Here is a 26,928-nt window from a genome sequence, read left to right as displayed (position 1 = left end):
ATTTGAATGTGAAAGAACTAGGGAAACACATCTCCCACTGAGTGATAGAAACCGTACCCAGACTTTTGACATATTGTAATCCAGGTTGGGAACATTTTCTTTATTGTAAGTAGAGAACAAGCCTTCTTACTTACCTATAAGGAAAGGTGTGCACATTGATAGGGTTTTTTTTTCTGAGATTAGAGGATGTAATGTAAAAGTTAAAAGTGCAGGTAACCTTACAAGCCTTAGTGAGTTAGAATTAGTAGAATGTCCATAAAGAGACCCGTGGGGTCGGTAAGTAAAAACTCCAATGGGGACAAGGTGTTTTTCATTACTCCTTTCTATTTCAGTATTAGAGTTTCAGTGCATCCTAGCTATCAGGTCAGAATATTTTTACCTCCTTTCGAGTGAGACAGAGATGGGGTGTTCCCTAATTATTTGGGAATATTCTTCAGTTGCTAAACACACTAGTTGCTTATATTACACAAGAATTTTTTTCACCCAAGAAGTGAGGTTCCAGATAGAGTTGAGTGGTTCAGATTGTTTTTCTCTAACCTTGGGGCTTTGTTTGTTGCTGTCACCTCAACCTCAATGTTGATGTGATGCTATTAAATTCTTGAAATGACTTAATGGAATTGTTATCACTTGTGAATCCCTGTATCTGAACCTAAGTGTGAGGCAAATAAATTTAACACCAGTGATGATGTTCATGCATCTATCTAGGGTAAATCTTGTTTGTATACCTCTGCTTATGTGTTAAAAATTTGGTGTGTCCGATCTGACATCTTTTTGGGCTACCTCTTTCTTCCACTTCTGCAGGTGTATGATATAGATGTCCTATAGTCATCATCTCAATCTTAAAAATACAACTTCCAAACTCTTGTTGACAACTTTATCTTATAAGCTGATTTACTCCTGTATTTGTTGTTTTCTCTGTGAGGAAAGGTGATGTTTATACAATTTCCAAGGAATTTCAAGTTATGCTGTTAATGTCCTCTAATTCAATAAGCTGAAAATGTCACAATTACCTTAGAATCATGCTGTCAAATATCTATTCAACTATAGACCTTTCACCTGTTGAATTTTTTTACTGTAAAACAGGTTTTAATAATATGCTTCTCTTTTTCAGATTTTTGACGTGAAATTTTCATTGGTGTTAGAAAAATGGCTGATCAAAAATGGATTGAAGAAGACCCTTAATGAAGATGTTGTAGTGAGGTGATTTTTTTTCAAATAAGCTGGATAAATATGGCTGAAAACACAAATATTCAAAAGAACAGTGTTAGACAATTAGCTCCAGGACAGCTGAATAATATTCGTCAGATGTTTGAATCCAAATCAGATAGTCCAGAGAAGCTTGGAGTGTCTGAGAAAAGTGTTAATCACAACCGGCCACAGTTGACTCGCCCCAGACCCCTGTCGACTGTGCCAATCAAGTCAGAAGGAATGAAGTTGAAAGAGCCGGAGAGCAATCAGACTCGTCCTCCAAGGCCTGTTACAACACTGTTCAAACAGTCACCCTCAATCGTAGCCAAGAAAGTGACGGAAGGACAGCCAGTCACACGTAATTTAAAACCAGTTCGGAAAAAGTCAAGAGCTAAAAGTGATGTCTTTGAATCATCAGAAGCTGTAGTAAAAGCTGTGAATATGATGAACAACCAAGGAAAGGTTACACCTGTACCGAGGGAAAGGAGTCCTAGAGCAAGCTCCCACTCCAGGAATGCTTCTATGGGTACAATAGAGGTAAAACTCAGGTCTACAACAGACGAAAGTGTTTCAGATATTGTGTCTAAAAGGACAAAAATGTTTGAATCTGCTGATCTCTCAAAACAAACAGAGCAGAAACAATCAAATGTTGTTTTAAGGCCAACACCTCCAATTCGACCCCGATCCAGACCCACAAGTGGGTCAAGTGATGGTGACCCTGATCACTCTAGAACTGCGGAGAGCCCTGGTGTGGGATACTGTAGTCCATGGGATGTTGGCAAAAATGCTCTGTCTAGTCCTCCCCCTCCCCCAAAGAAACCCCCTCGCACAGGTGCTCATGATGACTATCTCAGGGTAAAAGTGAACCCAGATAGTGAAAAGGGAAAAGAAGTGGACTTTGTAATCAAACCAAATGTTTTGTATGAAAGTATTGAAGACATTCAGGATGAAAAGAAGAAATCTGAAGAAAAACATTTGCGTGAAGAGAAACCGGAACCTGTGTATAGGAAGATAGTAACAATTAAAACTCCAGCAGTTAAATCTGCACTTAATCAGGGTGACGAGGTTAACTCATGTAGAGAGGAAATGGTTTCTGAAGATCGTGAGACGAGACCTAAGAAACCCACTCGCCCCCCGCCACCAAGAACACGACCTATGTCAATTGCTTCAGACAATTTTACTGATTTCTCTTTTGAAAAACAGACTAAAGATCAAAAAAAGAAACCATTTATTCCAAAAAAACCAGTCTCTCCAGATGGAGATCATAGTGTCAGTAGTCCATTTTATGAAGATATGAAAGTAAAACATGTTGATTTGGATGACATCAAACACTGGGACTTACCTGGCACGCCGGTGAAACGTAATAAGATGAGGCGAAGTGTAAGTGCAGAGTGTGTAGCAGACAAAAAAGATGATATGCTAGGGGAGGCTGTATATGTGGACCCCGTACAGATCCGAGATGACATCTATGTGGATGCTGGCGGATATGCTGTGCCCTACAAACACAGGCACTTACAACAGACAAAGTCCCTAGACCCAGAAGCTAGTTCTGTAAGTATTTTACTGTACTTTCCCACTTTTCCTATTCTACAGGGAAAGTCGTGGTAATGTATACCCCTGCTATTTTATGATGGGGGTGGATATAGTAATTGACATGTATTACCTATGTTCATCCTTTGCATCCAGTTACCTCATGGCCTATCATGTAAGTCCCCTAATCCCATTGCGAATCCATGTCATATCATGGAACCTGGCCCCAGATTTGAATCATACTTACTCCACAGTATCATAAAATCAAGTTCAACAGCTGATTACATTAAGGTGGTCATAGTCACCAGTCAAGATTATAGGGTCAGAGGTCACATTTGATAATTGCCCAAATTCATCTAACACTGATACTTACATACATTGGAGGAGATCACAGTGTATTACAGACATTTACCAGTATATGATACCAGTATCAACCTTTTTTATGGTTTACCATTTCAAACATCTACTAGACCATGAGGCTATGTTGTGCTTCTATGTATTTGCTTATGGTAGTTGTACTGTCCTACCTTGTTTGGTGAAATGATACAGTGGATGAACCACTCACATTTTATCATAATGGCCACACTGTGTTCAGTGTCTCAGCTAGAGACCAAACCTGGGACTTCTGGTTTTTGAGTGTTAGAGACCAAATCTGGGACTTCTGGTTTTTGAGTGCTAGAGACCAAACCTGGGACTTCTAGTTTTTGAGTGCTAGAGACCAAACCTGGGACTTCTAGTTTTTGAGTGCTAGAGACCAAATCTGGGACTTCTGGTTTTTGAGTGCTAGAGACCAAACCTGGGACTTCCGGTTTTTGACTTCTGGTTTTTTTTGAGTGCTAGAGACCAAATCCTGGTTTTTGAGTGCTCTGGGACTTCCGTTTTTGAGTGCTAGAGACCAAACCTGGGACTTCTGGTTTTTGAGTGCTAGAGACCAAACCTGGGACTTCTAGTTTTTGCGTGCTAGAGACCAAACCTGGGACTTCCGGTTTTTGAGTTACGCTCCATAGAAGGACTTGTCCTCATGTTTTTAGAAGTTTACAGATGAATGTGGGAGCAAAGTGAAATATTTCTGTTAATCCTTGGGTGTCATTGTAACAGAAGTCAGTATTTTCACAATACTGAGGATGGAACCCAGGAACCTTGTATTACCAGCTATATGTATAGTCTTACTCCCTACAGAATGTGCAAAGGAGAAATTTTCCCTCACTGAGTTGCTAGGAAACAAATTATTTACATTAAGTGCCTGGGTGGTGGACAAATGTGTTTCTAGTTCATGTGGCTGTGAAAAACAACTTAATTATATCTATTAGCCTATGTATTAGTAACATGTATATTTTGTTTAACTTAAATATGTTTCAATTATGATATTTCTGGTAGACTTACTTCAGCTTACAATTGAATATTCTTTCTGATGGATTTTACTAATATTATTGTTTTATTTTCATACTAGAAATGCAGACCCATCAGTGAAGCAGTGCGGTCAAAGTTGGGAAATCTGAAAAAACTCCTAAAAACAGAGTCACCAACTAAAAGCAAACAAGAGGATGTCAAAAGTTCAAAGAAAAAACTGGAAAGTGTAAGGCAGAAATATATCACACCTAATTTTTACAACTAAAACAATATTAAATGTTGGATGTCAGATTTACATGTACAATCTGTACACAAATGAAATTAAGCAAATATTTCATTAAGTAGCATATCAAAACATGACCTGTTATAAATTCTAACCAATACAATATATTTACACAACATAGTGTGGTTTTCAAATAGTTTTAATGGTTAAAGTATATAGTTTATTTTGTCCCACACTGGACTAACGCATTCAAAATGTCTAATTTTAAAAAAATTGAAATTGAAAAAAATCTGATTCTGGAAATAAATATTGAATTGATATGTTTTATAATACCAGGGATATTAGTTTCCCAGAGATAGGATAAAAATTCACCCTATTTTACTGCCTATTTTTGGTTTTTCCACTCTTCACTACAGGTAAGTTCAGGCAATTAAGAAACAGATTTTGATTCAATTTCATGGAGTGGGTTTATTGAGAAACATTGAAATAATTTTTGTTTGTAATTCTAGTAAACAGCAAGAGATACGGAGGGGATTATTGTTAGATAAAATATAGTAATGAAATTGTATTTGTTTTGAAGAGCTATGTTGATTTATAATTATGATATTTGAACTGGGTTACAGGTACGTTTGAAGATCAGCCTGGCCTTTTCTGTGGTACGTGCTATGCAGCAGAAGACCGAGGAAGGGAGTGTGGATGAGGAAACACCAGAGCAACCTTCAGGTGATAAAGTTGTGTTTAATATCACATATCAGTGAATAGTTTGATGATAAAACACCTAAGTTTTCCCGTCTTGTCATGCTATCTGATAATTTTTAATATTTGCCTTACCTCTGCGGTTGGACGGTAAGAACACCAAGAAAATCTGGATTAAAGAACTCCTGAAATGCTGGAGAATCAGTTATTAGTGTATATAGTAAGAAAAATACCTGATAGCATTATATACTTCTACTTCAGTCACATAACCGGCCCTGTGTCATTGTGTCACTACTAATTCTATAGAATCTGAGAAGTTGAAAGCGTTCTGTACTGTCATCAGAAATATACCATTTTGCAATAATTTGGCAAATTAGATATTCAACATCAAATTCTGGATTCAGAACTTAGAAAATTAAAATGTCTTTAAAATCTGTTCTCTTCCATCCATACAATTATCATCAGCTCGTTACTAATGCAGGTAATTAATACAATAAAACATCGTTTAGATAGTCTTTTTTCTTGATTCAATATGACAATGTATAAACAGAGTTTAAATCTGGTATTATATCTAATGGTGTATTATGTTAATATTTGACCTGTTATAAATTTACCATTCACACTTTTGAACACATTATTTTGTGGATAAACGCTTCTCTCTGTTTCAAAATCCATGGTGTAGTATGACATTGCTGCCAGACATTTTGTATAAAATACATTTAGAATAGTGTTTATATTTGACTTTATTAATTTTGATTCATTCAGAAAATGACAGTTTGGTGGATGTATCTGAGATTGTTAAGAGGAAAGAACATTGTAACCTTGTGCGGAAGAGAACGGTAAATATAATTTTATTTTTGTTATCAGTTTTTATCTCACCTGTCTGCAGGATTGGTAAGCATATGCTATGGTTGTCTAGCATCTGTCAACTTTTTCATAGAAATCGCTACTAGTCATGAACCACACTGAACAGATTTTGATCGAATTTGGCCTGAAGGTCTCAGCTCACTGGATGTGGGAGTGGGTAATAGAACAAATTCTTCAAAATCCTACTCCTCCTGTAGGAATGATTGGATTTTTAGCCCACCATCTGATGATGTCCCTAAATGTGCCCATCTAATATTGGGACAGATCAGAAAAACAAAAATGACTGACAGGTGGCCTTTTTGGATTTTGACTTCTGAAGTTTGTTATTGCTTTTTCTTAAAAAGTATTGAATGGACCTCTCAGATTTTATTTGTAGGTTCCCCTTGGTCCCTAGATGTGCCAATTTGATTTTGACCCTGCTCAGAAAAACAATATCCTACAGACAGACATCTTAGATTTTGACTTCGAAAGTTTGTGATCACTGTTTCTTGAGAACTTCTGTATAGATCTTTCTCAAATTTCATGTATAGGGTTCTTTAGGTCCTTAGTTGTGCCTTTTAGAGTTTGGGACAGATCAGAAAAACAAAATGGCTGACAGGTAGCCATCTTGGGTTTTGCCTAGTAAAGATTGTTATTGCTATTTCTGAAGAAGTACTAAATGAATATTTCTCAAATTTCCCTTTGGTCTTTCCTTGTGCTCGTTTGCTTTTGGGACTGATCAGAAGAAACAAAATGGCTTCCAGATGGCCATTTTGGATTTGGCATGTAAAGATTATCATTTATTTATGCAAAGGAATGTTCAAATGTCTTATCATTTAGAGCAAAAACAGAGAAGAGAAGAGAAAAGAAGGGAAAATATCCAACTTTAAAAGCACATATAAAGATTAAACAATGTTGGGTGCCAAGCCCTCTCTGGGTCTCTGTTTCTGAATTTGGTCTGAAGTATTCTTGGGTGAAGTTAAATAATTTCTGTATAAATGGTGGATCTTGGTCCCTTGGGATGGGTAAAATTTACTATAGTTTATATAGGGGAAAAAACTTTTTGAGCTTAAGTTGTTTAACTTGTTGGGAAGGATGACTGCTAATGGTATGCCCATATTGTTCCTGACTGACCCCAAGGGGCAGATGAATGAGGGCCAAATGGGTCAAATTGTCTAAAATTAAAAAAAAAAATCTTCTCAACATTCAATCTTCTCAACATTCAGGTATGGTAGAATCAAATGCTCTTCATTGATAGAAGTGTCTTTAGGTGCTTTACTAAATTTGAAATTCTTTGTTAAATTACTGAATAGCTGAATATGTCCACAGGTGAGCAATGCAGGCCTCTTGTACCTCTTGTTGAGAGCCCACCACAGTGTACATCATAGAATAGCTAGCATCAATAAGTATGGTATATAAAGTAAATGATACACATGTAAATGAAGTCATGAAATTTCATGTACTGTAATTAAAACACCAAAGGTAATGTTTTTATCAGGATTTTGACAGGTAAATAATATTGTTTTTATTTGCATAAAAGTAGAGCAAAAAAAACTTTTGTTTTCAAAAAAACAGTACAAGTAAATTTCACTCTAAGTTGAAATTCTGATTAATGCAGATAGATTATCAGAATTTTGCACACAATCAAACACTTCCTGATGATAAATAATTTCCTGTTGAATTGTGTGTACATGATTAATATGTTTGTTATAGATGAAGAGTGTAAGAGGCTCACGAAGGTACCAGGCTAAGATCTACCCACAGATGTTTGACTATGGTCTGATTGTAGGCCTGGAGGAGAAAGAGGAGGAAGTTGGCTATAAACCTAAGATCCTCTGTAAATTTCCTGAAATGGTAATATATCAATTGATTATTTCCTTTTATCATATTTTAATGCTAACTTTTGTACATATTTCCCCCTCTTAACTTGCTGTAGGTACTGTTACACCCAACTAGTATCATTTTAGAAATGATAGTACAATATTGAATGATATCACATGCCATTAATTTGTGTCATAAGAGAGTAACTATATCCATCTTATAATGAGAATTATTTTTAGATGTATACAGTTTTATTAATTATCCCATATAACGGCCTTTTTACACTTGACTTGTCAATATACAACTTGATACCGGTGATGATGCTGGATATCTATTTACGTCCTGGCTCTAGTTTAACAATGAAGAGGTATCTTAATATAAACGTTTCTATTAATAACATGTACATGTACTGAACTTGATATTTTAAAGGAAAATATTATCACACATGTGTCATCACACTCAAGCTAGAGCCTTGCTTGACACCTTCTGTGTAGTTAGATAATGATGTGATCCTCATTTTACTGGTATAAAATGTCTCTCACAAGATAACTTTCCCCCCAACATCATCCTTGTTTCTTTAGTTTGAACTCCGTGGAATGATAAGAGGTTAAAATAAGAGGTTAAAATATTCTGTATTAGATAAAGCCCCACAGATGGTTTTTTTAGTCTAGCAACTGTTACTTTTGGCATTTCCCATAGTGTCTGTGTGGTACTTGTGATCAGACATAGATTTTCTGTAGATAAGTTATAGAAAATTCATTGATAAAGTTGTATATCATTTGAATATACTGAAAATGTAGGAAGGTTTTTTCAGTATATTGATAACGATTATTGATGTAAGTTTACAACATTTCTAATTCTTATGCTTTGATAGCTTTTATGCCAAGTAAGAAAACTCAAGTTCAAACTAAAAAAATAAAGGTGATGTTTGATAATTTTATAACAAGACTGTATTGCACTTCATTTGACATTGAAGATTTAGACTACTAAACATGTACTCAGATGTAATTTTCTCACTGTGTTTTGCTTGATTAGACAAATGACTATGTCAGACTTACAAACCTATAATTATACTCTATGTTTGGCACGCCCTGACAAAAGTAAGTTGGTCTCGTGTAAGTGTGAAGTTAGAAACTGTCAGGCTGCTGAAAAACAGGCATGACTTTGTGATCTCATGACTGCCATACTGTCTTCTTGATCTAATTTTAGTTGTCATTGTTATCTGAGTATGTCTTTACGTCCCCTATATAATAGTGAGGTGTGTCATTAGAGGTATAAAGATGTGTTTTGTTAAAAAAAAAAGATGTTTTCAAAAAGCTATGGAAACTTAAAATAGATTTATAGTCTTAGAACTCATGATTTGACAATGTTAATGGATTTTATGCATATTCTGTAAATCTTTAGACTAATAATTATTTTTAGGGACTTTGACGACAATGGGATTTTTTAAAAATTAAGTCATATGATTCTTATTTACTTTAAAATTCTGGCTGTTGTTTTGTGGCATTGTATACGTACCGTGTGACAGCACCAGGTAAACAATGAATACTTAGATGCTGCTTAGTGGAATTAGCTATACTATGTTTGTTGTTTGGCCACAAATGTCGAGCTTTGGATGTGATCAAGAATGAGATACAAGCTTCACAAATGTTTTGTTATCATTACTAAAACATGGCTAGATTTGTTTTACTTTTATTTCACTTTCATCAGCTTATCATCATCAGGTACATCCATCCTAACTGTAATTATAAAAATGAAAATTGTTTAATAAAAAACCAGGATTACATATAGTTATACACAGTAGTAGCAAGCCTTAAAGAGTTGATCTATAATATCAGCCATTAGCATCAGTAAGTTGAACAACCAGTTGCTATGCACACGACATGATTGCTGAATTTAACACCTCGAACTCTGAGGAAAGATTTTTTTGAGTATAGTAATAATGATGAAGTTCTAATAATCCATTAAAACATGTAAAAAACATATATTTCGGAGGATTGTCAATTCTTTTTCCATAAATTATAACACAAAAAGTTTTTTTTTCTCATTTGTAAGTTTAGAAAAATAATATCTTGATGTTTTGTATTGTGATATAGCTGTCATGGCTGGGTTATTTTGTTAAGGTAGTCGAGCAGCAGCTTGTGTTAAAATAGTCTAAGATGTAGATTGTGGATGATGTAACGGTTTATGTATTTTATGGAAATGTAAATGGCGAGATATCTTTAGATGATGTGATGCTGACTTGTGTTGAGGTGCTGTTTACTACTTGTTTTGGTAGACACACATAAGACTAGATAACGAGGGCCGATTGAGGTTAGGGCCTGACCTGGTAAGTTATCTACAGTTTGGGTGCTCTATGTTGTTACTTGGTTACTGTAGTTTTAGGTATTTATGTACCGCTGTTATTTATGTCTTGATATTTATTATTATTGATTTCATCGTTTTGTTTGTTTGTTTTTATATTAGCTGTTAAAAAATTGATCAACAACAGGCAAACTATCTATCTGACTAAACATATAAAGTGTTACTCATTCTACAGAGCAATTGATCAACAACAGGCAAACTATCTATCTGACTAAACACATAAAGTGTTACTCATTCTATGCATTGAAAAAATACAACAATTTGACAGGCATGCACCAAAATTTGTGGAAAATGTTTTTAAAAGACAAATCATGCATCGGCCTCGTGGGTACAAGATGAATGGGTACAAATCTAGAAGAATTACGGTATAATATTTATAAACATTGTAGACCTATGGATTTTATAGACTTTATATTTGTTAAATAAACAGTAAATTGATAAAGGGTGGGGGAGAGAGAGGGGGATGATTCACAGTTTAATGTACAATAACTACTTGTATATCTGTTAGGAAAGTTATAGGTGTCTGGTAAATTAGGAGGCTCTGCCTCACTCTACAGTAAAGATCCGAGTCATATAGGAATAGAAAGTGGAAGCATTATTGGTCATTACCATGATAGTGATACTTGGATCAACCAGCCATCTTTGTTTCCCATGATAATCCAGCCACTCCTCTTTCACAATGATCCAGCCATCTTCTTTATAATGACCATGATTTCAGTTTTCTCTTTTTCAATATATCCAGCTGAAATACTGAGAAAAAGGCTGTTCCCTTCATGCTATTTAAATACATGTACCTTAATGGTAGATTTTGATGAATGGTGGCTGGATTACAAAGTCCATCTGAACATCATGAGCATGTTAATTTTTCTATTTTTTCCTGTTTGCTGTTATGAATGCTTGGCATGCCTCAATTCTTGATAAGCATGTCAGTTTAAACAAAGATTGAAAGTTTTGTGCTCGCTGGTTCTCCATAGGTTTGCTTTTTACAGAATGTTTATAAGTGTGGTTATTAGAGAATGTGTTTGCACAATACCCATGTTTATTGTTTTTCATTTATCACGTTATCGTTGTTGTATCAGTTAACTATCTTTATATCTGTTCTTGTGTTTCTTTGTGTTACCTGTATGTATCCCTTTGGTTAGAATGTCCTTGTTATACTGCAGTAAGACAACAGATAATAGTAGACTCACAGCATGTTCTTTTGTCTGATGAATATGGTTGGTTTTGTATTTTTTTAAAAAGTTTTGTGATCACCTGAGCTGCCTCATTTTTGAATTCTTTACTATCAAACGTCATACAACAGGATAATATTACCGCCATTGATTTAGTTACTCAGGGTTACTATTAGCACTCCTGCTGGATTGTTTTTCTTATTGAACTTTGCTGAACATACATTAATATTAGAAATTACCATGTTGGGTATATTTTCATGTTAATATGCGAGGAGGGTCAATCGTGAGTCATATCTTAAGGCTGCGGTTTGTTAGTCGAAGTCATCATTTTTTATTATCGTATTTCTGAATATATTTTAATAAAATTGATGCAATTTAGAAAAATGAAAATGTATTTCAAACAAAAGTATGTTTCTGAGTACATTATAAAGGCTATCTTTATTGTTTAGATAAAAGTTGTTTTTTTGTTTTGTTTTTGTTGAAATAAAAGTATTTTATTTTTCATTACTAAAATGATTTTCTTTCTGAGAGAGGTCAAGTTATCCATTACTGACCTATTTATAGAAAATCATGAAATAACTCTTAGTGACATAATTAAATGTGAAATATTTTTGTGATGGTTTAGACAAAATACCGATGTAATGAAAGTTGTTCATTGAAATACAATAGGAATTGTTGGAAACTTACTACAGTCTTTGGTGATAATTTCTGAGGCCTTGTTGCTTGAAATTGGTCTCATATTAAATGTGTTGAAAAGTATTACATTGTAATCATTATAACTTTGGATTCTAAGTGTATCTTAAGTTTTAACTGTCCTTAAGATTTCGATGTAGACAAATGTAGATATGATGTACAATATATACCAGATACTTATAAAGGAAATACATATATATATATCAATTGGACAGACTCACTTACTATATTTTAAGCCCACTTTAAATCACCATATGTCTGTGGCCCATTGTCCATTTGTGCCTGGTGGTCTCTCCATCTGTTAACAATTCTTGTTTTTGCATTTTCTTAAGAAGTTCTAAGTAGATTTTTTTGGTTCCTGGTTGTGCCAAGTGATTTCATGATTGGTGAGAGAAACAAAATGGATTTCTTATTGGAATTTTCAAATTTCATATGATTAATATCAAAAACAGAGTGAAGAGGAGAAAAGAAGTGAAAAGAGACAACTTCTTAAAAGGAACAAATAAAATTCAAGAAATAGTGGGCACCAAGATTCCTCAGGAACCTCTTGTTTTGTGTTTTAGTGATATCATATATTCTCTCAGGAAAAATGTAACATATAGAATATTTGATGAATTGTGTCTGTTTTTTGTGTTTATTTGATGTACGATGTATATTAAACATCACTCTGTTGTACATCCAACATTCGTTACACTTTAGTGGTACAGTAATAAGTTGTACAACAACACCAACAATATATTATATCTAGTTGTTATCTGTTCTAGGTTGACAGTAATGTATCTGTCCCCGAGTTCTGTTTCCCTGATGCTGCTGAGTTTGATGTCAAGTCTGCTTCCCCAGCAGCCCCAAGGTCAGTCAATGTTACACCAGCATTATGTACTTCTTGTCAGTAAAGTAAAGTCAAAGAAACTTCAATAATTTGTGTTTAATTAAGGTAAGTCAGAGGTCAGTAGTCAAATTCTGTACACATTAATGTCAAGTCAAGATTATTTCTCAGTTGGCCGAAGGCTAATAAAATCAATGTCACTCCAGAATTATGAACACAAGGTCAGTAGAATTTAGTCCAGGTTAACATCAGATTTTGTACTGAAAGTCAGTAATGTCAAGTCAAGGTCGCTAAAGTATTCTGTACTCAAGGTCAGTGGAGTTAAGTCAAGGTCACTAAAGTATTCTGTACTCAAGGTCAGTGGAGTTAAGTCAAGGTCGCTAAAGTATTCTGTACTCAAGGTCAGTGGAGTTAAGTCAAGGTCTCTAAAGTATTCTGTACTCAAGGTCAATGGAGTTAAGTCAAGGTCTCTAAAGTGTTCTGTACTCAAGGTCAGTGGAGTTAAGTCAAGGTCGCTAAAGTATTCTGTACTCAAGGTCAGTGGAGTTAAGTCAAGGTCTCTAAAGTATTCTGTACTCAAGGTCAGTGGAGTTAAGTCAAGGTCTCTAAAGTATTCTGTACTCAAGGTCAGTGGAGTTAAGTCAAGGTCGCTGAAGGTTGCTAAAGTTGTGAAATTTACTTGCAACAATATTATTTTAATTTTTTTGGTCTAATTTCAACCTAAGACAATATTTTATTTGTAAGGAAGTTGTATCTGATGTTTAAATATATACATTTCTAAGAACCAGAAATTTTCCTGTAGCATATATTTTAGTATAACCCAATATCCTAAACAATGGATACTAACCTAATACTTGCTACAACATTATACCTTCTATTGAAAAGGATGTTTTGTACCAAACCTTGTGAAATCAGACACCAGCTATATGAAATCAAATCATTCTCTGTTACAGTGAGTCCTACTCCTTTGTGCTAACCAATCTGGAGGGTGGACGAGTGTATGGGTACTGCCGAAGACTTGTAGTGAGTATCAAGTGGAAGGGTGGAAGGGATGGGGAAGGGGGAGGGGGTGGGGAGTGTTAAGTGTATGAGTACTACAAAAGATTTTTTGATGAGTACCTGGTGGTGGAGGAGGTGATTTTGGTGGCACTGCTGAAGATTTGTGGTAAGTATCTTGAGTGAGAGAGGGACAGTGTGCAGAGAGTGAGAGAGAGGTCTGGAGTTAGAGAGGGACAGTATGCAGAGAGTGAGAGAGGGGTGGTGTGTGTGTAGAGAGTGAGAGAGGGCAGTGGGTGTAGAGAGTGACAGAGGGATGTTGGGTGTGGAGAGTGACAGAGGAGTGGTGGGTGTGGAGAGTGACTGAGGTGTGGTGGGTGTGGCAAGTGACAGAGGGGTGGTGGGTGTGGAGAGTGAGAGAAGGCAGTGGGTGTGGAGAGTGACAGAGGGGTGGTGAATATGGAAAGAGAGAGAGACACACCCACCGAGGCAGTGGGTGGAGAGACAGAGAAGCAGTTGGTGAGGAATGCCTACTGATATCCATCTAGTCATTTACATATAAAGTTGAAGTAGAAAAATTTGATCATGTCAGTGGTAATGTTAAGCAGTATTAGGTGTAAATGGTGATGTGATATGTATGTACAGATTTTGTTTTGCTTTTTCAGCCACTAGAGACCCCAGCTGGGCTGCCCGAGGTCATCTGTATCATCAGTCCCATAGATGCCTTTAGCATGTACAATGAGGTATCATGATTAAGCTAATGACCTTAGCTGAGGTCAATATATATTACAACAGTTGGAAATTCTACAGATATAACAAATGCTGTTATATATATACTTGTCATAACGAGTACTGGAGTTAAAATGTGTACATATCAGTTGTCAGTTTTCAGAGTGACTTGTTCTTCATTCAAAACCACAGAAATACAACAAACATTACCTCCCTTGATAATAATTACAGGCCTATATCAGTAATGTGTAGTACTTATGTACATGTATTTGAGCTCTTTTTACAATAAGTTGAACTTTGACAATTTTGAGTGTTTTGTGTAAATCAGTAGTACATTAAGAGCATGATGTTTTCTTAGCTTTTAGATGAGATTGAGCAGAGAAGACAGCACTCATTGTACCATGCCCAGGAGTTAATTGCTGCTGCTTTTGGTCGACCCATGCCTAGTCCTGGAGATGTTGTACATATACGGTCCTTGGTATGGTATATTTAATGAAACACAATCTATATTTAGCATGTTCACTTATTCACTGGAATGACTGTCTGAATCATTTAAATGATAATATGATTAATTGTTAAACAACTTTGATTATTGTATTTGACAAGTTTATGTAAGAAAAGTAATGATACAGTCAATGTGTCAGTAAAGGAGTGGATCTGTATTTCTGTACAAAGCAATGGTGTATGCCTCATCTGTCCCAGTATATCCCGAACTACTTTTACATTTCTGTCCAAAGTATAAATAAAGTTTCTAATTCGAGACACTTACCCTGTACTCTCTATAAATTGGTCCTCTTCTGCATTTTATTTTACTATCTACATTACAATAATTCTATCAACACCAGGAAACCAAAGAAAAATAAAAGTCACTGTAGTCATTACTAGTCAGCTGTTGTTATTTTGTTTCATTATCCTAAAGCAATACTTTTCCACAACCAAGCCTATATATTTGTGATTTTATCACACAAGTACTAAACAAGACAATGAAGTTCTGTACTGACAATATTTATGAAAATCTGTCTACAGTCGAGCCTCATTAAGCCTGTGATCTGGTTGTACAATTACACCTCGACTCATTGTATCACTATATAGAGACCGCCATTCTAGATGTTCCACTATCTACCTACCTCTAATCATACTTTCCCACCATTATGTCTCCCTGTCCATGTTGCCCACTATCTACCTACCTCTAACCTTATTGTCCCACCATTATGTCTCCCTGTCCATGTTGTCCACTATCTACCTACCTCTAATCATACTTTCCCATCATTATGTCTCCCTGTCCATGTTTCCCCCCTATCTACCTACCTTTAATCATATTTTCCCACCATTATGTCTCCCTGTTCATGTTGTCCACTATCTACCTACCTCTAATCATACTCTCCCACCATTATGTCTCCCTGTCCATGTTGCCCACTATCTACCTACCTCTAATCATACTTTCCCACCATTATGTCTCCCTGTCCATGTTGCCCACTATCTACCTACCTCTAATCATATTTCCCCACCATTATGTCTCCCTGTCCATGTTGTCCACTATCTACCTACCTCTAACTTTATTGTCCCACCATTATGTCTCCCTGTTCATGTTGTCCACTATCTACCTACCTCTAATCATACTCTCCCACCATTATGTCTCCCTGTCCAAGTTGCCCACTATCTACCTACCTCTAACCTTATTGTCCCACCATTATGCCTCCCTGTCCATGTTGCCCACTATCTACCGACCTCTAACCTTAATGTCCCACCATAATGTCTCCCTGTCCATGTTGCCCACTATCTACCTACCTCTAACTTTATTGTCCCACCATTATGTCTCCCTGTTCATGTTGCCCACTATCTACCTACCTCTAACCTTATTGTCCCACCATTATGTCTCCCTGTCCATGTTGCCCACTATCTGCCTACCTCTAACCTTATTGTCCCACCATTATGCCTCCCTGTCCATGTTGCCCCACTATCTACCTACCTCTAACCTTATTTTCCCACCATTATGTATCCCTGTTTATGTTGTCCACTATCTACCTACCTCTAACTTTATTGTCCCACCATTATGTCTCCCTGTTCATGTTGTCCACTATCTACCTACCTCTAATCATATTTCCCCACCATTATGTCTCCCTGTCCATGTTGTCCACTATCTACCTACCTCTAATCATATTTCCCCACCATTATGTCTCCCTGTCCATATTGTCCACTATCTACCTACCTCTAACCTTATTTTCCCACCATTATGTCTCCCTGTCCATGTTGCCCACTATCTACCTACCTCTAACCTTATTTTCCCACCATTATGTCTCCCTGTCCATGTTGTCCACTATCTACTTACCTCTAATCATATTTCCCCACCATTATGTCTCCCTGTCCATGTTGCCCACTATCTACCTACCTCTAATCATATTTTCCCACTACCTTGTATTACGTTTCCATTTTCTGATTCTCCACTCTGTAACTACCGCTAATCTGCTTATTAAATTATCTGATGATTGAAGTTGTCAAATGTTGCTATAACTGGTGTGTACTCTTTCTACAGGATGAACATGGAGAAATGAGTACCAAGTTTCTCACTCGTCCAAGTGACAACAGAATAGATAATGTAAGTTTACATCACATACTTCATCCACAGAAATGCTGTGTAAGACTTGTATACATATTTATACAATCACTCTAGCTATTGAGAATTTTACCTTTTTGATGTTGTCACTATTGTATATGGAACATATATATAAGACATTGCCTTTATTGATCTGTCTGTCCAGTCCAATCCCATAACATCCCATTTCAAATCAATGAATTGACTGGAGAACTTCTTAAGAAATTTGGTCCAAATTTTACAACATAGTATCATAAGATCAAAGTCTTTACTTTGGAATATTAAGGTAGTCATCAGTCAAGGTTAAAAGGTCAAATGTCACATTTGATAACTTCTAAAAATTCATCTAACAATGATATAAGAGAACAGGCATGTTTGTTTCTTATCAACATTATCTAGTTAAGGATGAAGTCTACTGTGTGTCCAGAATTTAAGATGATGAAAAATTATCTAATCTGTTGTTTCATGTTTTTTCAGGCAAATCGTGAATTTTTACTTTCAAGACTAGGAGTGGATAAATTGCTTAAGATATTTGCTTGTATTCTCTTAGAGAGAAGTGTTTTGCTTTGTGCCAAAAACCTTAGGTAAGTATTTCAATGTCTATCTGACTTACACTTTCATATTTTGAATTTCTGAGGTTTTTGGATTGTGATAATCAGAGCTGATCATTAATCAAATTTTATGTGACTCTCAAACAACATAATGAATCAGGCTTGATATGAAAGAGATCACATTCTCCTATATAGGCCACTGGTCAGCTGATTTTGTTGCCTGACGTTAATGTTACAAGGCTCATGTCATAAATTCTCACAGTATAAACCTCAAACTTATTCTGAGTAAGAATTCATACTACTTATAAGTGACACTGAGTGTTTTTATTTGTCTTATCGTCAAAATCCAAGAGTTTCACTTTCCATATACCTTTATTTTAATAACATGAACAATCACAAATTTATGTCTTAACACAGTCAGATAGCTAACATTTATCTATGTCATGATATTTCAAGTCTGTTTTAAAGAACAATGTCCTTTGATTTCAAAGATGTTACAAATAATAATAATATTTTACTGTCAGAGGATTTTGTTTATATCAGAAAATTTTGGATATGTAAATAGAAAGAGATCAAATTTATGTAAAGCTGAATGAGATTGATATTTACAATCAGGTGAAATTGAGTGTAGATGTTTTGTAGATGTTTTATTGGTGTTTTATGCTAATTCCTTATGATTAATTCAGCTGTTTGGTTTTAAGGTCGTGGGTCCGTAAACAATTTAACACTTTCAACTTCTTCTCAAAAACCCCTGATCCAATTTCATTGAAATTTTGCAGAAATCTTTCCTAGCTTAAGATGAACCAAAATTATGAATTATACAGTCCCTGCCCCCCAGGGGCCAAAGGGCAGGGCCAAAAGGGGTCAAATTGACTTAAATTTAAAAAATCTTCTTCTCAACATCCAGATATGGTAGAATCAAATGCTCTTCATGAATGGAAGCATCTTCAGGTGCTTTAATTACCACAATGAGTCTCACATTTCTTCCTGGAAAGGAAATTTTTTTTTAGACTTTACTGTAATTTTCATAGAAAAATGGTATTTTTGAGCATAACATTGGTTATTACTGGAAATAAGAATTATCAGTTTTGATGTAATGCATGTATTGACACTTTATATTCAGTGTCACAATTTCTGTTTCATGACACTTGATAACTATCCTTTAACCTTTATACTCAATATTACTGAACTCAGGTGACTGTCAAGGCTTCTAGGCTTCTTGTTAATGTATTTAGATTGTAAGATAAAGTGGGATGATATAGTACTTTAACATGTTATGTTTTGTTTCTGTCAAGGCCACTGATTAGTATTGGGTATATTGATGGTGTCAGTACAGGTAAATATCTCCTTTATTCACGATTATGATGATAAGAATGACCATTTTATTGAAGCCTTGATGTTATTTTCTACAGTACCTTGTCCCAGACAATCCATGCTCTTGCATCCCTCCTCTACCCATTTCACTGGCAACATGTCTACATACCTGTACTGCCGGAGAGTATGCTGGAGGTGTGCTGCTCCCCGACTCCCTACCTCATTGGGATCCTGTCTACTCATCTACAACGGGTACAGGAACTACCCCTCAGTGATGTAAGTTTCTACCCCTACCACTGGAGACTGTACAAGGATGTTCAATTTCAAGTGCTTGTTTACTGTTTGATTTTGTATTTTTGATTTTGATTTTGTCACAGCTCAGTCAGATCGATTGTTAGCCTACGTAACTTCAGGTGAAGATTTGAGGTGTGTGGTGTGATGCTCCTTGCTCAGTTTGTTTCTCAGGAAGCTGAGATACGGACTGGTCTGTGTTCATATGGTTGTGTCCTTGGGAAAAATACTTTACTGTAATTTCTCTTGACGGCATGGGGTGGAGCCTCCTGTATGTTGTACTACAAGGAATTCCCACTCAAAATGACCCTTGCTGTTCATAGAGCAATTAATCCACCAAACAAACAACAGATTCAGGAATCCTGTGAACATTTTCACATGAGGTCAGGTATAGTGTTTTGCATCAAGACATTGTCTAAATCCACAACAGTTAAGTAGAAAATTCATCTGAAAAAATTTAAGTGTACATGAAGCATTTTTATTAAACTGGCATCCTTTTTTACAGATTGTGATATTTGACCTTAATAAGAAGCAAATGATTCGGAGTCAAGGTGATGAGGGAACATTAATACCGAAACTCATCCAAAAAGCTATGAAGACAGCGCTCAGTATGTGTAAAAATGACTCAGGTAAGATTATAAATATACCCACAGTTCCTGCCCCCCACCCCCACTATCTCTCTCTCCCCTCATCAAAAAAGCTATGAGGACAACACTCAGATTATTAAGTATACCCACAGTTCTGTTGAAATCAGTAAATTACACTCACAAGACTTTCACGAAACTTAAGTGATAAAACATTAAGTAAAGATTGGTAGAAATGTTTTATATTTTTAATCACATGACAAAGTTTTAATATCTGTGATTTTTCTCAAATTTCATATGTAGGTTCCCCTTTGTCCTTTGTTATGCCTGTTTGATTTTAGTACTGATCATTAATTTCCTCATAATGTATGAGAGGTTAAATAAACTTAAACATTACAGGTTTAAAAATTGCTTGTGACCATGAGACTAGATGAGACCACATTGTAACGTGTATCTATTGAGTTTTGTTATTAGAACAAACTTTTTGTAAGTAAAATGTTAAGTATGTACCAATATTTTATTTTATTAAAGTATCAGAGTCAAGGTCACTGAACATATGAATGGACACGTAACTTTATTTTCCAGATGCCTCCAGTGCACAGAATCTGATGATTTCAGAAGTGTTCCTACGTTTCTTTGTTGAAGCAATCGCACATTTTACAGAACACATAAATAACCAACAAGATGGGAAAAAAGTGTTCATAGTAAGTTGTTTTATCTTTTCCTTTTTTTGGTTGTAACTTTGTGTTCAGACTGAATTAAAATGTCGAAGGAATCTTTATAGTTTCAAAGTCATGTGACGGATTCCACTGATTTGTCTCATAATAGAATTAGCAAATCATTTTAACTCTTCTGCAGTCCACTTGTACATATCTGCAGTCAAAAAAATAAATTTTTGTTACTTAAGCACTTTGGGACTGATCAATAAAACAAAATGGCAGCCAGGCACCCATCTTGGATTTTTTCAATGAAGATTGTCTCTGTCTCTGATGGCCCTTGTTTTCAAGGAATATCAGTGTATATTTTTAGTATATGTTGTTAGTAGTACCTATTATATATTTATTATAATGGATTATATCCATTGATCTTGAAACTCCTAGTAGTATAGGGATTAGGGGAGCTGTAACCAGATGTAATGGTACAGAGTTTGTATTAACAGAAGGAGAGCTTTATCCAGGGAGCCCCGACAGATAGTATGCAGCAGTTTCTGGAGTGGTTTACAGAAACACAGATGTTTGAAGTGTTCATCACCCACCAAGTGGAAAAAACACGCACCAGCAAGACTCTAGGTAAGGCTTGAAAAGTGAGATAGATTTGTTGTTGGTAAAGATAGTGCTATATCTGATCCAAACCCATATCTTAGATGGTTTAGTGACACAGTGATAAAGCACTTGGTTATCACTCAGACAACCATGGATTGATTTCCAAACAAGATATGGGGGCACATGTCTGACTACAGGCGAGGAGGTAGTCTAGTTTCCTCCCACAGATCGACCCCTCTTCCTCTTCAATCCAGTCCAGTAAAAACTTAATTGACACCAGTTATAAAATCAATGATAATCATATTTTATCATCTTTACAAAAACCTGTTACATCCCAAACTCTTAACTTGAGCTGAATAAGCAAAAACTGTATGTAAAAGCACAGGAAATAGCTGTATGTAAAAGCACAGGAAATAGCTGTATGAAAAAGCACAGGAAATAGCTGTATGAAAAAGCAAAGGACAGGAAATAGCTGTATGAAAAAGCAGAGGAAATAGCTGTATGTAAAAGCACAGGAAATAGCTGTATGTAAAAGCACAGGAAATAGCTGTATGTAAAAGCACAGGAAATAGCTGTATGTAAAAGCAGAGGAAATAGCTGTATGTAAAAGCACAGGAAATAGCTGTATGAAAAAGCAGAGGAAATAGCTGTATGTAAAAGCAGAGCAAATAGCTGTATGTAAAAGCACAGGAAATAGCTGTATGAAAAAGCAGAGGAAATAGCTGTATGTAAAAGCACAGGAAATAGCTGTATGAAAAAGCACAGGAAATAGCTGTATGAAAAAGCAGAGCAAATAGCTGTATGTAAAAGCACAGGAAATAGCTGTATGAAAAAGCAGAGGAAATAGCTGTATGTAAAAGCACAGGAAATAGCTGTATGTAAAAGCACAGGAAATAGCTGTATGTAAAAGCACAGGAAATAGCTGTATGAAAAAGCACAGGAAATAGCTGTATGTAAAAGCACAGGAAATAGCTGTATGTAAAAGCACAGGAAATAGCTGTATGAAAAAGCAGAGGAAATAGCTGTATGTAAAAGCAGAGCAAATAGCTGTATGTAAAAGCACAGGAAATAGCTGTATGAAAAAGCAGAGGAAATAGCTGTATGTAAAAGCACAGGAAATAGCTGTATGAAAAAGCACAGGAAATAGCTGTATGATAAAGCAGAGGAAATAGCTGTATGTAAAAGCAGAGGAAATAGCTGTATGATAAAGTAGAGGAAATAGCTGTATGTAAAAGCACAGGAAATAGCTGTATGAAAAAGCACAGGAAATAGCTGTATGTAAAAGCACAGGAAATAGCTGTATGTAAAAGCACAGGAAATAGCTGTATGAAAAAGCAGAGGAAATAGCTGTATGTAAAAGCAGAGCAAATAGCTGTATGTAAAAGCACAGGAAATAGCTGTATGAAAAAGCAGAGGAAATAGCTGTATGTAAAAGCACAGGAAATAGCTGTATGAAAAAGCACAGGAAATAGCTGTATGATAAAGCAGAGGAAATAGCTGTATGTAAAAGCAGAGGAAATAGCTGTATGTAAAAGCACAGGAAATAGCTGTATGTAAAAGCAGAGGAAATAGCTGTATGTAAAAGCACAGGAAATAGCTGTATGTAAAAGCACAGGAAATAGCTGTATGATAAAGCACAGGAAATAGCTGTATGTAAAAGCAGAGGAAATAGCTGTATGATAAAGTAGAGGAAATAGCTGTATGTAAAAGCACAGGAAATAGCTGTATGTAAAAGCACAGGAAATAGCTGTATGATAAAGCAGAGGAAATAGCTGTAAGAAAAAGCACAGGAAATAGCTGTATGTAAAAGCACAGGAAATAGCTGTATGATAAAGCAGAGGAAATAGCTGTATGAAAAAGCAGAGCAAATAGCAGTATGAAAAAGCACAGGAAATAGCTGTATGAAAAAGCAGAGGAAATAGCCGTATGAAAAAGCACGGGAAATAGCCATATGAAAAAGCAGAGGAAATAGCTGTATGAAAAAGCAGAGGAAATAGCTGTATGAAAAAGCAGAGGAAATAGCTGTATGTAAAGGCAGAGGAAATAGCTATATGTAAAAGCACAGGAAATAGCTGTATGAAAAAGCACAGGAAATAGCTGTATGAAAAAGCAGAGGAAATAGCTGTATGATAAAGCAGAGGAAATAGCTGTATGAAAAAGCAGAGGAAATAGCTGTATGAAAAAGCAGAGGAAATAGCTGTATGTAAAAGCAGAGGAAATAGCTGTATGATAAAGCAGAGGAAATAGCTGTATGTTAAAGCACAGGAAATAGCTGTATGAAAAAGTACAGGAAATAGCTGTATGATAAAGCAGAGGAAATAGCTGTATGTAAAAGCACAGGAAATAGCTGTATGTAAAAGCACAGGAAATAGCTGTATGAAAAAGCACAGGAAATAGCTGTATGTAAAAGCAGAGGAAATAGCTGTATGATAAAGCAGAGGAAATAGCTGTATGAAAAAACACAGGAAATAGCTGTATGAAAAAGCACAGGAAATAGCTGTATGTAAAAGCACAGGAAATAGCTGTATGAAAAAGCACAGGAAATAGCTGTATGAAAAAGCACAGGAAATAGCTGTATGAAATTCTGCTTATGCCAAAATTAAATATACTACTATATTAAACTTTCAGTAAACTATAAACAACTTTTTTGTTTTTTTTCAGAACTCTTCACTTCAAGAATTCTGGAATTCAGAGAGGAAGAAGCAAAATACAAGAGAGACAGAAATATGCCAAAAACAAAGAAAAAGGTCAAGAAATTATTGAAAAATAATTGAATACTGGTATTATAGTCACAATATTATCAGCATTGTTTTCAGAAATATTTCGATGTTTATTCTACCCAAGCATTGATTGGTATATATGTCCATTTCTGTAGAGTGTGTGCCCAGTGACCTTCTAGAAATAACAGAAACAACTTACAGTGAGCTGAAGAGGGTACTTGCCTTATTTCAGAAATCAAACTTGTTAACAGCAAACATGATGATCCTGAATCATGTAGTTTGGAACATTTTCTTTGGGTTGGTAAGGTCAATAGAATAGAAGTTCTCATAACACAACCAGCAGAAGATTAGAGTGTGACTTTTGATGACTCCACCGTCAGCTTCATCAAACAAATAACAAAGTGTAGCCAAATTGACTACAGTATATTGTTACCATCTTCTGTATTTTTAGTATATAATCTGTTTACTGTCTCGTCACACTGTTTTCGACCTTAGTGTTCATAAGATTATAGTGTAGTTGAAAAAGTTGGTCAGTTCCGTACCATCTTCTACACAACGTACATCAGTATTAGTACGCTCCACACTGGCCATTTGTCTGATGAAGATGACTGTAGTCTTCGAAATGTCACACTCTAATCGTCTACTGGTTGTGTTATTAGAACTTATGTTCTACCTTAATCAGATAGTTTGCCACAAAAAGCTGATGAAGTAATTTAATGAATGACCCTCAATTGATTATCTAAAATAAACTGGGAGATGGGCTAATTCTCAAGCAAGTAGTGACCAGAAGCAAAATCTGGTAACAATCATCAATGCCTGTTTATACTCTCTGACTGTATATAATGAGATTTATATGTTATATTGATATCATTGAGGGTTGGGCCATGTTCTGGCCTGAGAACGTACTACACTTGTTACTATAATATAAGTAATTATAGATAAAGGAACGACGATTGACATACACGTTAGCAGCTCTCACCAATTATGGTTCTGTTCAGGGTTAGGTGTTAAAATTGTAAAACAGGGAAGAAGTTGGTGGTTTTGGGGTCAAGATATAGGTCACATTTGTGTCTGTGGGATGTTATATTGATGGTTAGTCAGTAAAAGTTTAACTTTGTCAAAACAATGCTGCTATTGAGTTTAATGCTGGTTTTATTTTTTCTCTATCGTTTCTAGGTTCAAAATCTATTGATACTAAGATACATTAAACAGAGTGCATATTGTTTGTATGTGTTAGGATACAGAGATAGTTGTTTCAGAGGAAGGAAATGCTGCTCTATATATTTTGTTGCATAATTGTAGTGATAGTATAGAGTATGTCAGTTATCTGATGATACAGAGGACTTAGATTACACGGTACATAAAACAATCTTATCACCCAAAACCTGTAGATTTTGTTTAACAAATAGATTTTTTTTAACTTTGATATCTCTTCAATAATGAAATGTATTTCAAAATAACACAAATTTTTACCATGAAAATTAAATTTTTTTGTTCTGGTTTGAAATGATTTTTCAAAAACTTTTGTAACTACTTGGATTATGAAATTTTGAGGTTTAGATTTTGCAGAAATAGGAAAGTCTTTTGATGCAACTAAAATCTTAAGTTTTAAGGAGTCCAATTTATCTTACAATTAACAATTAATTAATGGAAACAAATTTCCAGTTGATAACAGGTAGATAAACAGCGACATAAGCTGAGATAAGAATCAAATTGTTGTATGGCTTCCAGAATGGTGTGATTTTTTTTTTGTTTGTTTGTTTGTTGACAAGCCGGCCTTAGTCACACACAAGTTTGTTTGTAGGTATAAAGAGAATAGATATTTACTAAGAGAGTTATTTTGCTTATTGTAATTTATACTGTAGATGAGGTTTGCTGTTGATTTGTCTGTTGAAATGTTTAAACAGCCGAGTGACAACCCTGTTTATGTTTTGTTAGTGGTTTGACATACAAAATAGAAATGGCTTAGTGGATAACTGAATTACACCTTGAATTGGTCATTGTTCCCGGTACATAGTACAAATCATAAAGTTTAAATGGAAATCAGATAGATTTTCTGTGAACTCCTTCCCTTATATCATGTCTGTATGTGCCCAGAAGTATTGTGTTCTGATGTGATGTTGTGTGGCCAGATTTAAGCTGAGAGTCAGTCATATTTTTTGTAGAACATTACTTTCTTGCCTTATCATATTTTCACCAAACTTTCTATGCTTGAACATTTGAAATATTGTTTTTAAGACAGATTTTTTCATACAGAAATCAGGCAGACTCCATGTCACCATTATATTCCTCTGACTTGGTTCTCAATTTGTTTCTCTTGTAGTATTTTTTCTGTTTTCTTGATTTTCAAACTTAAAGGTTTTAAAATTTCAATCAATGGTGCTTGTAAAACTATTTGTTTGTCATATAAAATGAATGAATTATATGTTAGAAATATTTATACATCTCTGATCATAATCATTGTATTCAAATGTAACGAGTGTTTCTGTCATTATAATGATTTATGATCTTACATCGAACATGTTTTAAGATCCTACACTGATCATGATTTATGATCCTACACCGAACATGTTTTAGGATCCTACACAGAACATGTTTTAGGATCCTACACCGATCATGATTTATGATCCTACACCGATCATGATTTATGATCCTACACCGAACATGTTTTAGGATCCTACACCGAACATGTTTTAGGATCCTACACAGATACATGTTTAAACATGATCATTTTCCACAAATTTAGAGATAGTATCTGTCTTTATCCTGATTTTCGATACTGTTGTCAGCACTTACCCTGTGTCTGTTAAGTTACGATTCAACTATCATAGTCTGTATTTCATAACACATCATTTTCTCCAGTAACAGCAATTCTCAACTGTCGGAGTGTTGAATCTCTGTGTAACTTTTATAGTCAAATTGTAGTGGTTGATTCTGGAAATGTTGATTCTGGAAATGTTGATTCATACAATCAAATGTAAAAGTTTAAATTGAATAATGGAAAATCAGGGTTTTGCGATTTTTAAGACTTTAGTTATTATAATCACCTAAAGTTTTGTTTTGATGTATAAATATCTATATAACGAAATGATTAAAGAGTCACATGTTTATAGAAAAGGGTTGAATATACATTATGTATACATGTATGTAAATATGATTAAAGATATGATATTACTCAA

The 26,928-nt window shown here is 35.2% G+C and overlaps 2 protein-coding genes across 2 annotated transcripts in view; one reads left to right on the top strand and one right to left on the bottom strand.

The window, feature by feature from the left end:
• Positions 1 to 26,928, bottom strand: part of LOC132552236 (large ribosomal subunit protein uL15-like) — a 33,708-nt gene that overhangs the window by 4,302 nt on the left and 2,478 nt on the right. The window lies entirely within an intron of this gene.
• On the top strand, positions 1,231 to 25,695 carry LOC132552232 (DENN domain-containing protein 2C-like). Its single transcript, XM_060216381.1, has 17 exons — positions 1,231 to 2,739; positions 4,169 to 4,294; positions 4,915 to 5,014; positions 5,753 to 5,826; positions 7,547 to 7,687; positions 12,648 to 12,733; positions 13,663 to 13,732; positions 14,371 to 14,448; positions 14,793 to 14,912; positions 16,968 to 17,030; positions 17,505 to 17,611; positions 18,991 to 19,168; positions 19,689 to 19,812; positions 20,353 to 20,471; positions 20,927 to 21,056; positions 23,691 to 23,776; positions 25,615 to 25,695. The coding sequence occupies exons 1-17, from the start codon at positions 1,231 to 1,233 to the stop codon at positions 25,693 to 25,695; spliced, it is 3,192 nt and encodes a 1,063-aa protein (XP_060072364.1).

Source organism: Ylistrum balloti, unplaced genomic scaffold (assembly GCF_031769215.1).
Source record: "Ylistrum balloti isolate Yb309-2 unplaced genomic scaffold, AGI_CSIRO_Ybal_v1 Utg370242, whole genome shotgun sequence".
In the NCBI taxonomy this organism is placed as follows: Eukaryota; Metazoa; Mollusca; class Bivalvia; order Pectinida; family Pectinidae; genus Ylistrum; species Ylistrum balloti.
The sequence above is the reverse complement of the archived record's forward strand: the minus strand, read 5'-3'. Positions and strand labels throughout refer to the sequence as shown.

What these genes read in the sequence shown, in the direction of transcription:
- LOC132552232 (XM_060216381.1), top strand. Translation starts at nt 1,231, where the DNA reads ATGGCTGAAAACACAAATATTCAAAAGAACAGTGTTAGACAATTAGCT. An exon ending in ACCTTGTGCGGAAGAGAACG is followed by an intron (nt 5,827 to 7,546) that starts GTAAATATAATT and finishes TGTTTGTTATAG; the next exon opens with ATGAAGAGTGTAAGAGGCTC. An exon ending in TTGTACATATACGGTCCTTG is followed by an intron (nt 14,913 to 16,967) that starts GTATGGTATATT and finishes CTCTTTCTACAG; the next exon opens with GATGAACATGGAGAAATGAG.